Consider the following 18,690-nt stretch of genomic DNA (forward strand, 5'->3'; position numbering starts at 1 on the left):
TCCCCCAACTCATGCATGCACGAGAGCTCTCTCTCCCTCTGAAATAAATCCTTATTTTTTAAAATGATTTTATTTATTTATTTAACAGAAAGCAAGCAGGAGAACACAGGCAGGGGGAGCAGCAGAAGGGGAGGGAGAAGCAGGCCCCCCACCAAACAGGGAGCCTGATGTGGGTCTTAATCCCAGGACCATGGGATCACGACCCAAGCTGAAGGCAGTAGCTTAACCGAATGAACCACCAAGGGCCCTAAATAAATAAATCTTTAAAAAGATGAAAAATAAATGCTTGGACTATCATCATTTAAAGAAAAATTTTGGTAATTTTAAGGTTCATAAAGATTATCCCTTAGTTTATCAATACAATTATACCATACTCTATGTAGACAATGCATTATTTTGCTGATATCAATTAAAAGTTAGTTTACAGATGACAGAGAAATAAAAATTATTTGTGGATTATACTCTCTATTTAGATTGTTATGTGTTCCTGGAAGCACTAGAACGTCTACAATGGCAAAGACATTGCCAATCTTAGACACAGATTTATCATCAATCTGAATTTAATATAGTGGAATGAGCAAATTAAAATCTGGCTGGAAGTAAAATAATTAGTGCAGTGACAACTTAGAGGAAATTAACGGAGCTTTGCACATAAGAGATACAAATCAAGAGTGATTTCCTCACCGAGAGTCATCAGAACATTTCCTCGCACCTCGTTTGTATAAAGTAAGGTGCATGAATCATTTTCAGAAAAGCATTTTATTATACTTTAATGACTATTTTATTTTTTTTAATTTCTTAGAAAATGGTTTGGCCAAATAATTTTTGCATGTAAGATTAAGAATTCCAAATGAATCCTTGAAAATATGTCACAGAAGAAATTGAGTTTAATTCACAGTATACTTTGTATTTGGAAGAAGAGGATGACAAATAGTTAAACATTTCTTTTGAGACTAAAAATCCTGCAGCTCTGAAGCTGTCACAGTATATCCCACAACAATTTCCTATTTACTGAAAAGCACTGAATGATTTTGCAAATCAAAAATTCTGTGGTTCATTTTCTTAAGCCAAAGTTGTGTTAGCTACATTTTCCTCATTAACATCAATATTTACTCATCATGCCACTTCCTGAGTCTACTTCTAATATATCCTATTACATTTAATTATAATATGTTTACATTTAATATATTCTATTCCAATAAACTACCATTATGTGGCTTCCTTGAGAGTGATCCAGTTACATTTAATCGGGGAACCCACTGAATAAAATTCTCGATTTCACTGTATTTTATATCTATAAATAACTTTTAGAAATATGTATGTTTCTGGAAGACAGGAACATTCCAATATGACCCATCAAAGAAAATGACAAGAGTTGTAGAAACAAATTCACGATGCTGGAGTGCTTTGGATTTGAATTTTGAGTATTAAGTAGTTCAACTCCCTTTCCACCAAGATAAATATTATGAGAAAAAGATCAAAAGAGTTGAATTTTATAAAAGACTTTGGAATCCAATTTCTTAGGTAACTCCTTAATAGATTTAAGTTAAAAGAAATCGCCAGTCATTTTCATCTCTTTACAAGATTGTTTAAGAATGATTTCATCCCAGGTGCTTACCTCTCAAAGAAAATCAATGTCAATTAACAGAAGCCAAAGTCTTGAATATTTTTAATGAAAAAAAAAAAAAACAAAACCCACACACATGTGCTGGCAAAGATTATTTTGTTTTGACTTATACCTGAGAATTCAGCCTGTTCAACTGGGATTGAGAAGTTCGATTAATTTGCTGCAGCTCCTCTTTCTCTTGATTAAGTCTTTCTCGGTCTGATCGCTCCTTTTTGAAATCTTCTTCATATATTTGCACCTAGGAAATATTGACTTGTTACTGTTGGCAGCCTTTTCTCTAAACTATTAAAATGATTTCAGAAGAAATCATTGGGCTTGTCCAATCTGAGTAATTCCTATCCTCTTTTCATCACTATTTTTTCATGATGAGACTCCATCCTAATGGATCTGGCCATAATTTTATCTCTTGCTTTTTTTAGAATGGCAGTTCTCAACTTTTTCCTCCTTGAGTATGTGTCAGGAATTCAGAAGTAAAGTAACAACATGGATATTTTGAAAAAAATATTTCCCTTACCCATTATTCGCTGCATATTTCCTTATTGTGATAAGCATTCCCCTTGCCTAGTGTTAAGTATCTCTATTTTGGAGCAAGCCATCCATCCCCAACACAAAGCTTTGATGTAGGAATAGTGTTTGAAGTTCTAAAAGACAGTTTACTGGCAATAGCTGTTAAGTGAAGCCACTAAATATTGGCATGCCAGTTTCCAAATATAAATAGTAAATTGAATATGCAATAGAAATTAAAGGCTCATGTATGTGAAAGAGCCAAGTATGATTGTTAAAAGGTATTCACAATTGGCCTCAGTAATTTTGGGGATATGTCAGTTTTTTAAAAGTAGCAATATTTTAGTGGAATGCTTTGCAAGAAATATTCCACATATTCCAGAAAATCAAACCAAAAGAAAAACAGGTTTGATCATTATTCTTTTTAACTGGCATAGTGTTAACTGATGGTTTGGAGACTAGCATGTGGAACTATAAAAATAAATGAAGCTTAGGGAATAAGGCAAAGGAATTTCTTTAAGACAATGAGTTAAATTACAACTTCCAAGGGAACCTAGTAGTTAGATTTTTGTCTATTAATACCAATGCACTCTGCACCTTCACCATGAATAATGCACCACGTTTTAACTAGAGGCTTATTAAAGTTGATAACAATAGAACAACATGTAATAGGCAAAAAAGGAAAAAATTAAACATGTTATACAGATCTAGATGCAGATATACACATTTAATTTTTAAGGTTTCAACCACCAGAAGCATTGCAAGGGAACTACACCCAGCTAAGCTGACATTTTGTTTTGGTTTGGGTTTGGGTTAAGATCTGAGGCTCAGTTCCAGACAGAGTCAAACTAATGCTCTGTAAACAATTACCAGAGGCATTTGAAATGGGAGAAGCTCGTCTAATCAGAACTGAACACTCTTTATCAAACACAACACTGATAGTGATGTCATCACTGCAGCCAGGTGGCCAAGATTCTAGCTCAGTTTCTTTGTGAATTGAAATCCTTTAGTGTATCACATGACACCTGATGATATAGTGATTGTGGGTGTCCAATTAAAAATGTGCACCGTTAAAATGTGTATGCATAAAGTTAGCAAAAAGTTAGCAAAAGCTAAGGAGATGGATTCTGGACCTCTTGGGGAGAATGAAAAAAAGGATACCTGTCATTGTCTGCATCCAATATGAGCTAAACCATTGCTGCAAATTCTATGCATGTGTAAGAGTGACTCTCTCGCATGTGGGATCCATTATATGAGAGCATCAAAAATGATTCAAGTGTCTGAACATAAGAAGTAGTTTTTTTCAGAGGAATCCTGGCTAGTGGCAATGGTACTTTAGGGGTTGAGAATTTGGCAGAGCTTTAATACTCCGAAAACTACCCTTATTCTCTTCATAGGTTTATTTTTAAACCATGTATTTGATCCTGAATGTAATGGGGCCGAATATTCAAATGGCTTAAAAGAAGAGAAAATGCAACTTTACGATCAAGTGCAAGATCTAGAATTTTCTAGATTTACAGATACGCTATTTCTTAGGAGTGATAACGATAAACAACAAGAACGCAGTTGCTTCATTCTTTCGCGTATTGCATCAAGAATCCTTGGAGTTGGCCTTGTTCAGAGCAGAACAGCCAACAAATCAGTTCCAGGGACATACTTCCCAGCCCTTTGTTCTATCACATCCTCTCCCCCACCGCTAATATATTACTGACAATGTGTGCTTCAGAGATAGGATTCCTATATGTATCCTATATTTACTGACATCGCCATGAACTGTTCCATGAACTTTATCTTCATTAGTTTATTTAACCTCTTACAGGAAAAGAGATATGATATGCATGGGTGGCCCCTCAGCTAAGCCAGCTCCAGCTGGCTGAACTAAATTTAGATCCAAATCAGTCAGGCAGTGCTCTGTGCCTATAGCCCATGTTGCTGATACATGTAGAAGCTAACACCTTTACTCTTCTGTCCACTTGGTCACGTGGGGTTGAGGCTGGGTGAGTGGGGAGGAAGAGGGCCTTGTGTGTCAATAAATTGCTAGGTGGTGCCATCCACATGTAGCTGTCGGTGCACAGAGCTGGCTCTTCAGTGCTTATGATCAGTGCAGAGTATTTAACACTGCTTGTGTTGTTCAAAGGCCCGGAGGCCAACAGCTCAGAATAACAGCCTGGCTGCAAGCATTTTCTGAAAAGGTCCACAATTTGCGGTGGTAGTGTTTTCAAAATAAATTGTGTCCACGTGAAACTCTCTAGACCAGTGCTAATAAAATCTCACCAAAAGGTTAATTAGGAAGCCCTTCTTTTAACTGTATAATCTTGGATAAACCATTTCACCCATTTGAAACTCAATTCCCCTCTTATGAAGTGTGAGTTGGGCTAGCTGATATATATTCTCTTATCAAGCTTTAAAATTAGATAATTCTGGGGGTGCCTGGGTGGCTCAGTGGGTTAAGGCCTCTGCCTTTGGCTCGGGTCATAATCCCAGGGTCCTGGGATCGAGTCCCTCATCAGGCTCTCTGCTCAGCAGGGAGCCTGCTTCCTCCTCTCTCTCTCTCTGCCTGCCTCTCTGCCTACTTGTGATCTCTGTCAAATAAATAAATAAAATCTTAAAAAAAATTAGATAATTCTAATGAAAATAAATGCGAAGACTTTGGACATGTTTTGAATAGAAAGATTTCCAAAAATGTCCAAAGGAGCATGAACAATGGGCCCTGAGTTTTCTACATGATTGCGCCACTTTCAACTTCTCACCTGCTGTTTGAGAACTTCCATTTCTGTTCGCATCTCCTCATGCCTGTATTCCATTGCAGACTTGCCCAAACAGTCCTCCGAAAATGAAGAACACTCGATTTTCAAGGCATCTTGAAGAGCCTGTGTTATATAATAAGCATGCGGTTGAGCTAAGAGTTACCACATCTTATGAATTCCTCTATAATTGTTACAATGATCTCAAATGACCCCTGCAAGACAGAACTCCATTTTTGATGCTACCTTTCCGACTGAATAACTTTTCTTCTTTCTCCTTTTTTAGCATACAATTTTTTTTTTTCAGAATCTCTGTCTTTTCTCCATGACGATGCTTATGTTATTCAACTGTCATTTTTATTTAGAAGGGCTTTTGATATTGATGTTGGGCATCTCCCTGCCACCAAGCCAACCACGAAAAGCAAACTTCTATAACTTTCCTTCAGATTCTCTGCTTCAGTCAAACACATACTTTATCAATAATGCTCAAAGTTTAGAGAGCATCAGGATCACCTAGAGAGGTAGCAAACATGCCTATCTCTGGGCACTATCCCCGGAGTTCCTGAATCAGTAGATGTGGGGAGAGAGTCTGAGAATCTGCATTCCTCAAAGGCTGATGCTGCTGGTCCCAGATGACATCATGACTGATGTTGTGCTATCCAGCCCTGCCCCCGATAGGAGAGAGCGAGACCCACGGAAACATTAGCCCATGCAGATCTATATTCCTTAGATCTACTTTTTTGCTGCTCTTCTGCCCTGTCGTCCTCAGTATACCGTGCCCTGCCCTAGCCACAGTCATATTTATTCTCTAATAAAACATTCATTAGGGGCACCTGGGTGGCTCAGTAGGTTAAAGCCTTTGCCTTTGGCTCAGGTCATGATCTCAAGGTCCTGGGATCGAGCCCTGCATCGTGCTCTCTGCTAAGCAGGGAGCCTGCTTCCCACCCCCCAACCCCGCCTGCCTCTCTGCCTACTTGTGATCTCTCTCCCTCTGTCAAATGAATAAATAAAATCTTTAAAAAAAATTCATTAACCCACTGCAGGGTACAAAGAGTACTCTGCTTCCTTCCTTCCTTTCTTTTCCTTTCTTTCTTTCTTCTTCTTCTTTTTTTTTTTTTTTTCCCTAGAGATAGCACAAAAGTATGCAAGATATGGGGCAGGGAGGGCAGATGAGAAGAAAGAGAGACTCTCAAACAGGTTCCATGCTCAGTGTGGAGCCCAACACAAGGCTTTATCTCATAACCCTGAGATCATGACCTGAGCTGAAACCAAGAGTTGGATGCTTAACTGATGGAACCACCCAAGTGCTCCATGATTTCTTGACACCCAGCCCAACTTAGTGGTTTCACTGGTGAGGAGGTGAAAGCAACAAGAGACACTTAGAATTGCCAACAAGATTACCTTCGTTATTCACTAGCCCATGATCTCTTACATTTACTATACTTCGTCAAATCATATAAAAGACATCACCTCTATTCTGAAGACCTCAGTTCACGACGAGTTCAATAAATAGCTGTGAAAACTGAGACACAACACGCCTCATCCTGGTGTGGTTTGGGAGCTCACATACAAAATGACTACTTGCTCATTATCAAATGAGTCCTTTATACAAACAGAAAAGTTTCACTTTCAGAGTTCCAAGATTTCAATTCCTCTAAACTGCTTTGGTAGCTTCAATGATGTGCGTTTGGTGATACTATTAGTAACTACTTTCCTGCATTACTGTACAATATGGTTATTAAGATAGGAAAAGAAAAGCAGTTACTATCTTAAATATGTGTAGACAGGCTAAGAATTTCCTAATGACCTCAGGGTCCTGGGATCGAGTCCCGCATCGTGCTCTCTGCTCAGCGGGGAGCCTGCTTCCCTCTCTCTCTCTGCCTGCCTCTCTGTCTACTGTGATCTCTCTCTGTCAAATAAATAAATAAAATCTTTAAAAAAAAAAAAGAATGTCTTTTAACCCTATGGGTACTGTCTAGCCTGATTGTAAGTACCATTTTTCAGGAAATTGTAAGAGAAATGAGAGGAACTTAAAAAAACAACAAATGTCATTTAATAATTTATGTTTTGTTAGAATTTGTTGCTAAGCTACAGAGTTTTAGGAAGTATCATATTATAATTTTAAAAAATGTGTTAATAGTAATGGTGAGAATCTAGGATGGAGTGAGCCAAATAAGACTTAAATCAAAAATGCTGATTTCATATCCTACCCCTATGAAAAGATTATTTTTGTGGGTCTTGTTTTATTTGAATTTCCTGGTCTACCTTTCATGCTATTCAGGCTCCTAGAAATTTTACAAATGAGTCATAAACGAAAGGTGAGTTTAATCAACATTTATTCCATCTTGGGGTTTTCCAACTTCCTTGAACAAACACCTGTAACCTACTCTAGGACAGTAATTTACTATCAGCACAGGCAAACTAAACAGATCTACCCATCTCATGACGGTGAGATGTTGGACAAATCAATTTTGCCCATGGGTGGCACTGGCTGACTAGCCTCAGGTAATTTCTCTCACTTTGGTTAAACATCTGGCTTCTCTTTAAGAACTCAAAGAAAACAATGCCCTTGGGTATTTCCTTCAAAGCAAATAAGTTGAATTGAGTACACACAGTTGTGTGAACTTCTGAAAACCATATGTTAATTACTAAACTGACATGCTACAAATTTCTGCTGAGTGAATGGGTCAGTAGGCGGTCTGCTTGTGAAAGGAGGTTGGGCCCCAAATTCCATGCTGTGTTGGATGGTATGCACAATCAGCTACCCAAATCAACATTTTGAGTAACGTCTATTTATTACAGTGGTAAGGAAAGAAGAGAAAAGGAAAGGAAAGGAGAGGAAAGAAAAGAAAAGAAAAGCCAAGTCAAATCTACGGTGTAAAAATGAATAGTAATATCTTATACATTTCATTAGACCCTAATACATGATTAAATGAGGGAAAAAACCTCATAGTTTATCATTGTACATCTATGTTTTTTTTAATGACACCTTATGGTATAGATGTGGCAGACAAAATGTTTTCTGGCTTGAAGTGCCCTTTTATTTTTATTTTTTTTCCCACTAGTCATAAGTAATGCATTATGCCTGCTAAAGCAGGAAACTCAGAGCCAGATTTGGCTATTGAACGTATTATGTACTAGCTAAATTATTTATTTAATTCATCCATTCAATAAATATCTAAGAACATACTGTGAGCAAGGCCCTGTTGCTGGCAGTCAGACTATAGCCGTAAAAAACAAAACAAAACAAAACAAAAAACAGAAAAGCTTAGGCCACACTATGACTGTTATATTTGTGAGTCCTTGTCTTCAAAGAATACATATTAAAATTATGTTTTATAACTGCATTCTTATAAAGATGAATGTAATAATATTAATATGAAAACTTTTTTCAACCTGAAGTCCATTTTTTCTCCTGATTTTAAGGGAAATTAAACATATTAATAGGCCCCTATAAGTATCATGAGCCCTAGTACTGTGCCTACTAGCCTGATAGAGAAGTCAGTTCAGCAAAACTCCTCCTTCATGGAGCTTACAGTTAAGATTGGGAGACAGGAAACAAATTTGATAATAGGAGACACTGAACATACATGAGATAGCAATAAATTACAAAGAAACATTAAAATAGGAAATATCAGATGTGGGGTATGTATTTTTAATTAAAATGGCCAGAAAAATCTTCTTAGTGAGAAGATGACATTTGTTTAAGGCCTGAATTTTACTCAAAGTAATTGTTCTTACTTTCTCAATTTTATTATAATCCTAAGGGTTAAAATTCTTTACTGACTTTTAAAACATTTCTGTTGACTATAGATACAGATACACAAAAATGAAGGGTACATGTAGACATGAGCAAAAAACAGAGTTCTTGGCTGTTCTAATTTCTACAGCATTTATGTTCTTGTGCCAACACTTACACTTACAGAAATGAATTAGAGAACAGAAGAAAATCTATCAAACAATATATCACAAATGGGAAAGATTTCAAATATAATCTCAGTGTTCGTTCCTCTAATTCATCTGTGGAGGATTTCCAACAGAGAATAAAAGGGAAAATTCATTTGCCCTAAATTTTTATCTCTGAACATCGTTTTCCTCTCTTAGAGGATAGAGAAGTACATTGTTCAGGAAGTTAGTCACTACTTTCCCATCTTCTGATCAGTAACTGATCTCACAAGCAGATCGAGTATAGCAGCACATTTGTAAAGCATCCTGTCAACTGTACAGGCACAAACTTAACACTTGGGGGATCTTTAAAAGATCCTCTCAACACTAGTTAACCACAAGACGCACAGTCCAAAATACAGGCACTGGGTACATTTTCAATGACATTGGTCATTCCTATTTGCTTGAAAAAACCTTCCTAATAACAGAAGGCAACTTCTGTTATTTTGGTTAAGAAATATCTAACTTGAGGGGTGCCTGGGTGCCTGGGTGGCTGAGTCGGTTAAGTGTCTGTCTTCAGCTCAGGTAATGATCTCAGGGTCCTGGGATAGAGTCCCGCATCAGGCTTTCTGCTCAGCGGGGAGCCTGCTTCCTCCTCTCTCTCTGCCTCCCTCTGCTTACTTATAATCTCTGTCAAATAAATAAAATCTTTAAAAAAAATGAAATCACTAACTTCAGAGATGAATATCTTGACTCAAACATGTACTAAAAGTATTCCCATGGTCCACATCTGATGTGGCTCTCTGAAAAATCAACAGCAAAGGATTTGTTTTCTTGAGCAAGTCAGCAATCCCTTTCCCAGGAAAATGAAGCTGTTAGCTCTCGAAGACACACAGACACACAAATGCACAAACTCTCCCTAGTCATCCTTTGGTAAGCAATTCACAGGTAGCCCCTTGAAATAGCTAAGTTGAAGCAAAGGCATTTAACCACTTGTGTTTTTCTAACAGACTTGCCCCTCCAGCCCCCGGCCCCCATCGGGACCCCACACCCCAATTAAAAGTGAGTTTTAGGGGGCGCCTGGGTGGCTTGGTGGTTTAAGCCTCAGCCTTTGGGTCGGGTCATGACCTCAGGATCCTGGGATCGAGCCCCGACTCGTCGGGCTCTCTGCTCAGCGGGGAGCCTGCTTCCCCCTCTCTCTCTGCCTGCTTCTGACTACTTGTGATCTCTTTCTCTGTCAAATAAATAAATAAAATCTTAAAAAAAAAAAAAAAGTGAGTTTTAGGCTTCTTATCAGGAAAGCCACCATCTCAGCCTTGGGTCTGGTATTTAGCATGATTCCATAGAGTCTGCATCACAGCCAGTTCCATAGTGATGATTTTAAAGAGCAGCCTGTTTCCTCAGGAAACTTTTGCGGTTGACCAAGAGGTATGCTATTGTTCACAAAACACACTCGCTTAATATGGTTCTTTGAACTAAAAAAAAAAAAAAAAAGTTCTTTCTGTCTTCTAAAATTTCTCCTTGTTTCTCTTTTTCATGGCGATTCTTTGTAGGGACACTAATTCCTTAAAGCCTCCTTAGTCAAGTATGGCTGAAAGATGCAGACAGGAGTGACTGAGAAAATTACAGAGAAGTTCTGTGCAAGCTCCCAGGACTGGGAACAACACTGCAGCTCGGATTTTTTTGTGACTCTCAGGTACGAATGTGCTCTTTATACAGGGACCTCTCCTTCCATCTCCCCAGCTTGTCCCAGTTAATACCTTATTGAGGCGTTTTATTTCACACTCATAATGTTCCTTCTTCTTGTTCACAAGAGCATTTTTTTCCTTCAAGAACTTATTTTCTTTCTTCAATTCATGTAATTCTTCGCGTAGGCTCTCCTTTTCCTTCTGAAGTAAACAGAAAGAAAAAAAATTGAAATCAATAAAATTCAGAGGACATAATATTGTAGGAATACTTCTGAAATACAACTGAAAATCTGAAAATCTGCTAGATCTTCATTTAATTGATCCATTTAAGCAATATTCTTTGGGTCGAGGACAGGGTTTGGATTGAGAAAATCTTTCTTTATTACTCAGTGCTGTTAAGTTTTATGATGCCAAAAAAGCTCAAAATGCCCAATCCTCATTTTCAAGGGTCAAATGGGTCCACAGAATAAGCTAGTTCCCATGTACTATTACAAAATGATAGTTAAGCGACTTAGTGAAAGTAATTAAACTCCAAAAAAGATAAAAAAATCATTGCAACAAAAACACAAAATATCTCAAAACCCAATCCTGCCTGCATCATTCTGAAAAGGGGGAGAAGAGGATACAAATTCACGCCAATGAGAGCCTTCACTACAGAGCACTGTATTATTGTGATTATTACTTTTAAAAGGTAGAGGTTTAAAAAAAAGACAAAAAAAGGTAGAGATCAATTAGTCCAACTGCCATCACTCCTCCGTGTTCCAGATAACCTTCAAGATGTCCTGTGGTTTAAACAACTGAAGTAAGGTTTGTTGCTTTGACACTAGCCAGCTCTGGATTCAGACAACATCTGTCTTCTAATTCTTAATTTGTATTTTAGATAGTAAACTTTTTCTGGAGTGAATTAGATTCTTAATGGCATTCAGATTTTAACCTAATAAAATAAATATTTCTTCTCAAGATGAGAAGATAGCTAATACACAGGTTAAAGTATGCTCTTTTAGTTATTAATATCTCCCAATATAATAATGAGATTTAAGATATCTACTTTAGGTTATTCTTTTTGTTTGTTTATTTGTTTTTAGTGAAAACCTTTCTATTTGCTTTAACTAGAATGAGCTCATATACGCTTAGAAAATGAATCAATCATTTTCTAACTTGGCATAATTTAGAAGAAAAGGACTTCACTAGAATATGGTTCCAACTGCATGAAGGAACAATTGTCACGATTCCCGGTTGGTCAGGGTCTAAATGGAAAAGGAAGGTATTGCTCCAGGACCAGAAGGACTTGCTAAACTTCGTTTTCTTCTCACTGAGACGGAGACACCCTTCCCCAAATAGGAAACCTACACCAAGGAATGTCTGCACTGATTATAGGCACTGCGTTAAGATTGGTGCATTTGTTAAAATACAGCCAATGCCTTACAGAATCAGTCACAAGACTTCACCTTAGAATATTTACAGTTCTTGTTTTTTGTGAACATACATTAAAAAATGAGAGTCCATTAGAACTTAAGGTTTTTCTCCCATTTTCTACAATATCCACTAGCCTCAAAACCAAGAGTATTTTAGGAGAAACTTTTCGCCTTCATGACCACCGCCTTGCACTCTGCAGGAATTAATGGAGAATTAGAATCTGGAGACGGGGTCCAACTCCCATTTTCCCAAGTACTGGGCTGGCAAGGTTGGCAAGTCACGCATCCTCTTCACATCTCAGCTCTTTTGTCTTTAAAATGCAAAAATAATATTTTCCTCAGGGATGAGAAGAGCTTGTTAAGTGAGATAATGAAGGTGAGGCCGCTTTTTAAAACGTCCTAAATTTTATGATAAAAGCCATGTTTATTTGTAAAACTCTGTAAGCTGAAAAGCAGCTGTACAAATACAAGGTACTGTCCTATTAGTATTAACACTAATAATAATATATGTGAGTAAAATCGAAAGAGCGAAATTCATCTTCTAGGCTGAAATGCGCTAGAAAGACCGCTCCAAATCTCAGATCAGTTCTCTCTGCCGGTAGATCTGTGCTCTACCGACACAGGACCGCAAGCCCATTTGGTCAACAAAGGAGGAAGCGAGCGGGGCCCGTCCCGGGTTCGGATTGCGGAGAACTGCCCGGCTCTGCGCCTCTGGGGACTCGCACAAGCCCCCCGCCCTCGCACACAGGTGTGGGGTCCGGCTACTCCCGGCCGCGGCGCGGGGGAGGTCCGCTCGGCGAGCCCCGCCCACCTCCTGGCGCTGCAGCCGCTCGCGGGTCAGCTCGAGCCGCCTGTCGCTCGCTCTCTGACTCTGTTGCCGCTCCTCCTCCTGCGCGCTGAGAAATCTTTCGGCGGCGTCCAGTTTCGTTTTCAGCTCCGCGACCTGAGGAAGTCGTTCACAGAGCGTCGCACAAACCGCTTCTGAAACCGCTTCTGAAACTCACACCCTCCTCCCCCCGCCCGGATTTATTCCCACCGAGGGCACTTGGGGACAGACACGCCCCCCTCCTGGGCGGGCCCCTAAGGGGAGAAGCTCTACTCCCCCCCCTCCCCCACCCCTTCGCAGAGATCAGGACAAGTGCATCTAAAAAAAGGACTTCCTCTCCGGGGGAAAAACAAACCCCTGCAACAGACTTCAGCCCCTTCCCTCTTTTCTCCAAACCACACCACTTCCGAGGGAATAAAGATTTGGACCTTAGACGGGGTGAGGGGACACTTCTGGGCCTGTCATTCTATTCCTTACTCTCAACATGGGCCCTTTCCTGACTAGAAAAGGGCGGCATGGAGGGATAGGGGGTAAGTGAATTTGTCTACACCAGAGAAAAACAATGGCTTTTAACTCATCAGTCACGTGCAATGTTGGACCCCCTACGAAAGGCCGAATCAGCCCTCAGAGTGACGCCCGTCCAGTTGAGAAGCTTTAGGAAAGGGTGCTTCATCAAAGATGCCCGTTGTTAACCCCCGGTCTTCATAAACCTGCGTGCCATTCTTCCTGAGCAGCTTAGACATTTTCTCTGGGATCGTGTTCTTTAAAATCTGGGGACACAAAAGCTGTCCCAGACTGACTCTAATAAGGCGACCTGACCGTGGCCTCATGTCGTGGAACATAATTGTGCACTAACTAAATTTAATACTTATGCCTATCAAAATGGAGAAGAGCAATACTGCTATGTTACTCATCGTGGTCCGGTTTCTTAATTCTGAATTATTCAGGGAAATTTACTTTCTCCCTTTCCCTCTTTTTGAACGTGAAATAATTTAAAATGATAAGTTGATCCCTCCCAAAATTTCTCACCCAAACTAAAGATTCTTTGACAGAGAACATACTTTAGGGGGGAAAGGGAATGCACCACTTCCCCTCACACTTCCACTGTTACCGTTGTTTATTTCTCTATCTGTGGAAAGAGCTTATGCTATCTAATTAAAGAAGTCGAGAACTAGCCTTGCGAAAAACAGTATGAACCTTAAACCATCTGTCACCGCACCTATAACCTTCTGTGTTCATTCCTGCTACGATATTCTGTGAGCTATGATAAATGTGTGCATAAGAACTCTAGAGACACCTCGAGAGGCTATTTTTAGTACTTTGTTTTTTGTATTGCCTTGCGCAAGAGAATTCACTGATATCCTTCATTAATCTTCGGTACCAAGAGGCCAATAATACACTCAGCACCTTCCCCCCGCCCCCATCATTATTCAACAGTTGGCTGGTCACGAATCTCCTTCAGCTGAAATCAGTGAGAATCTTCATAGATTTGGTCCCAGTGCTTATTGATTTAAACAATACTAAACAGGGAGGTGTTTACCTTTCTTTCATATAGCTCCTTCATACTTCTGAATTGCTGATCCCATTGCTGGTTGACTTCCAGGAGCTGAAATTATTAAAATTTAGCTAATCAATATGGATTTTTGCCCATTTGGAAATTTGGCCAAAATAAAATCCCTTTTTTGGGGGTACTAAGATCTTGCAAGCCATGGGTGAAGACAGTATTCCTTTCACCAAGTACTGGTAGGGCTGCAATGACTTAAATGAGCACACTTTTCCCGTTTTCACAAGTGGCTCATGTATGAAAAACTATTAAGTCTTCTGTCTATCTTGACTTGTCAGCTGAACCACTTATTAGCAACTTTCCACTTTGCTTAGTTATTTGAATTTTCATCTTTGTTTAGCCCAATTAAAATCCAGGAAAAATATGTGAGAGCATTGATGGTTTTCTGTAAAATTTATTAATATATAAAGGGTCTTTTTTCAAACCTTTCCATATTACATTGATTATTACAATGAAATATTTCTTTTAGCTTTTAAAAAGCAGAATTTATGTTAACAAATTCCAATTTATATTAACTGATCACATGTGCTTGCAATATTGTGCTTTTTAAAATCAACACATGATTTGTAAAGTATACTCAGTGAATGGATAATATCACCTTTTTCAAAGTACAGATTTTCAAGGAATAATAGTTTTACTGTAAGACAATATTTAGAAATAATTTAGGCTGCAATTTGGAAGCTTTAAAATTATATGCTAGATAAAAGGAAGAAAAAACACTATGACCTGTGTTTTAGTTTTCTTGTAAGGGAAGTCTGTAATTTCCTACATTAAGAGAAATCCAACACTGTCAATATGGGACAGAGATCAAGAGGATAGTCACAATGACTAAAAAGAAGCAGATATTCTCCCAGTTATAAAACAAAATACCTAATCCTGACAGGCAATCACTAGGTAAATCTTATGCTGGAAATAGATATGGGTTTTTAGTATGGACTATATAAAATTACTCTATAAGGATATTTGATCTGTTGGCATTTTAAGGATTAACATTTCTATGCTATGGTAACATTACTCTGCTATCGTTCAGTAATTTTCCAGAAGGGTTCAATATTTTATGTAGTATCAACAAGGAGTAGAGGGAACCACAGAGAAGACATGAAGCATATAACATGTCGAATTGTTTAGAAAAGTAATTTAAAAATTGACAACATACACAGGGTTAAAATTGTCATACTTTTCACTTCTCTGTCAAGAAGAATAAAGAGTTTCTAACATTCATTAAACTGAGAAAAACAGAACTCAAAATAACATCCATTACATCCCTAATGGCATTTTAGAAAGAAACATTTTTTTTTTCATGATATTGCTCCTTAACCCCTATGTGGTTGGATGCCCAGCTCATAAAGTCATAGAACCTAAATCAATTACACTTAAAGCCTGTGACAGTTTGAGTCTCAAAGTGTGTCAGGTTGCAAGGCATAATGGCATAGTTAATAAGCTCACATAGTCCATGTGGATGAAACATTTAAGTTTTGAGAAAATTAAGATTATAATAATGGGATTTATGACTGTCATTTTTCACTCTTCTACACAAAAACTGAGAGAGTGAGTAAGAGAAATAAAAGTGATTAAGAAAAAAGCACTCGCTCTCAAAATAACATTTTTCAATATCCTAGAACTATTGTGATCCAATAACAAAAATAAAAGACTCTAGATATACATTCTATTTTATTCTTAGCATTAAAGCATGTTACATGTTGCTTCAACTAATATTTCTAAATTACCTCTTTTCTCTGTTTTTCCAAACACCTTATCTTTTGTTCAAGAGAATTTGTCAAGTTCTTTCTGCTTGATGATTGATCATACTAAAAAAAACAAAAAAAAAAAAGAAAGAAAAGAAAAAAGAGTGAAACAAAATAGTCTACAACATAAGTTGGGGAAATGTTATCCTTCACAAACTCCATGCATTTGCCCAGCTCTCCAGTGGTGATTCATAAAAATATCTTATTCTAGAGGTACCATCCCTCACACCATAGTCCATCATAGAGACCTGTTTATATTATGTTTCAGGTTCCTTTATATGAAGTAATTGACAAAATAATTCTCTAATAAATTACAAATGTATCTATGTCAAAGTACAGATCCTAAGAAATTAGGATTTCATGAGTTTTTATTTCAACCCCTTTCCAAACAAAAATAATAATAATTCTTATAGAAATCAGGTAGGTTTCATGGACACATTTTGGATATTTATATTAAGTATATGTGCTGCTGAAGCGAGCACTGGATATTTATAGTAAGTAATACATATTTCTAAAAAGTCATTTCTGTAGATGTGTCCATATCTGAAGAGTAACCCCGGCAAAAGTCAGAGGAATGATAGAATCATCAAGAAAAAAAGACCAATACACATAACTAAAAGGCAGCAAACTGATTCTGAGACTATAATGAATTAGCTACCTCAGTGTCCATCATACAATTATGTTATAGAGAGGTTGCCATAGATTATCCGATATTTTGCAATTTTCACCAGCCTTTTGAATAAAGCCAATAGGTTATAAGTTGAGATACATAATAAATCATTGGCACAGCAAAAAAGTTAACCACCTTTCTTTTCAGCTCTCCCCCACCCACCTAGCACTGGGATATTTATTTAAAGAAAGAACAAAAGCTCTGGAAACTGTGTGCCATCTGTCTAAATGGACCACCAACAAAGTTCACTTAAGTGCTGTTTTCTCTATACTAACTCAATAGTCTTGTTACCATCTCATCTCCAAGTCATATAAACAATACAACGAATCTGGTGATGATGATAGTCCAAAGTCTGCTATTCAGTTTTAGGCTCAGTAGTTTTGGAAATTGATTACAGATATTCATGAACAATTAAATATTTTCAACATGTGTCAGCCTTTGCCAAAAATATTTATAGGACATGTTCTTTTACAATCATCATGGGACTTCCAGGATTTTTTTCATTAGACATGATTTACAAAACTTTTTCTATCTTTTCTCTACTTATCTGTATCTCACTCGATGTTTTAGGGCTAGATGATACTTTATATCTCTATAGATACTGTTCTTAGTTTTCTTAGCTTCTTTTTATTCAGACCCATGAACAATTAGGGCCACATTTAAAAAGAGATATTCTTCAGGGGGTCATTAAGTTTAGAATTACTATGCTTGCGTCTGACCTCAAGAAGCTGATTTGGCGGAGTTCCAAAAGGAACATCAAAATCCAGGTGACAATACATTGGTCTTATAACTGGGCTTTCCCTTTTTTAGGAAATCTAGACTCTTTCCGCTTCAGAACAGACTATTAGGTACATTTGATTTGGAAAGTGCCGTGAGTAAACTGTATTTAGGGTATCCTAAACTCAGCAAAGCAGACAGTCAGTGAGACCAGATTCCAAACCAGTGGTGCTTAGTACAAGAACAGATAAAAGTCACTGTCAGGAGCTTGCTAAACATAGGGCATCATGAACACTGAAACAGAATTTCTGAAAAGGGAGTATAGCACTCCATTTCCTTCTTAATAAACTAGTTTTTAGAGAATTTTCAGGTTCACAGCAAAATCTAGTAGAAGGTAAAGAGATTTCCCATATGCTTGCTGCTCCCATACCTATGCACACATTATCAACAACTCCCACCAGAGCAGTGTTTTTCTTACAATTGACAAACTTCTACTGACACATCACCAAAATTCATAGGTTACATCAGGGTTCATTCTTGGTGTTACCCATTCTGTCAATGTGAACAAATGTATAATGATGTTACAGTATCATACAGAATAGTTTCACTGCCCTAAAAATCCTCTGTGCTCAGGCTACTTATCCCATTTCTATTTTTATTTATTTATTTTTTATTATTTTTTTAAAAAGATTTTATTTATTTATTTGAGAGAGACAGGGAGAGAGAGCATGAGTGAGGAGAAGGTCAGAGGGAGAAGCAGACTCCCCTGGAGCCGGCAGCCCGATGCGGGACTCGATCTCGGGACTCCGGGATCATGACCTGAGCCGAAGGCAGTTGTCCAACCAACTGAGCCACCCAGGCGTCCCTCCCATTTCTATTTTTAATAAATTTCAGAGGTTATAGTGATTCCTACTAAAGTTCAAGTTTCTCCTGTTCCAGACTATGCCTGGAGGCATAGATCTGGGGTCCTCAAAAAATCTCCTCTCTATTTGTGATATAGACAAAAAAAACAAACTTCCGCCACCAGCAAACATTTGTATGACCCAGGCTTCTGGGAATCCAGATTAAAAGTAATTATATAGTGTGTATTTTTTTGTCATATATAATTTTCTCTGCAAAGAAATTATAAAACATTTGGACTTTAGTTTTTATTTTATAAATAAGAGTTACTGAAAAACTAGATCCTAAATCTGTAAAAGAGAGAGAGAAAGCACAGTAATAAGAATTTCTTACATGCCATAAATATATCACCAGAGGTTTCTCTGGAAGTTAATCAACATGTTACCATGGTTCATATGTCTCAGG

The 18,690-nt window shown here is 37.9% G+C and overlaps 1 protein-coding gene across 1 annotated transcript in view; it reads right to left on the reverse strand.

The window, feature by feature from the left end:
- Positions 1-18,690, reverse strand: part of TNIP3 (TNFAIP3 interacting protein 3) — a 99,326-nt gene that overhangs the window by 14,212 nt on the left and 66,424 nt on the right. Inside the window, exons 5-10 of the mRNA XM_045083592.1 lie at positions 15,981-16,061; positions 14,230-14,295; positions 12,675-12,806; positions 10,521-10,649; positions 4,882-5,001; positions 1,740-1,865 (exon numbers count right to left, since the gene is read on the reverse strand). Coding sequence (XP_044939527.1) covers positions 1,740-1,865; positions 4,882-5,001; positions 10,521-10,649; positions 12,675-12,806; positions 14,230-14,295; positions 15,981-16,061 — 654 coding nt within the window. The remainder of the gene's footprint in view (positions 1-1,739; positions 1,866-4,881; positions 5,002-10,520; positions 10,650-12,674; positions 12,807-14,229; positions 14,296-15,980; positions 16,062-18,690) is intronic.

Source organism: Mustela putorius, unplaced genomic scaffold (genome assembly GCF_011764305.1).
Source record: "Mustela putorius furo isolate JIRA1106 unplaced genomic scaffold, ASM1176430v1.1 tig00000721_pilon_pilon_pilon, whole genome shotgun sequence".
NCBI lineage: Eukaryota > Metazoa > Chordata > Mammalia > Carnivora > Mustelidae > Mustela > Mustela putorius.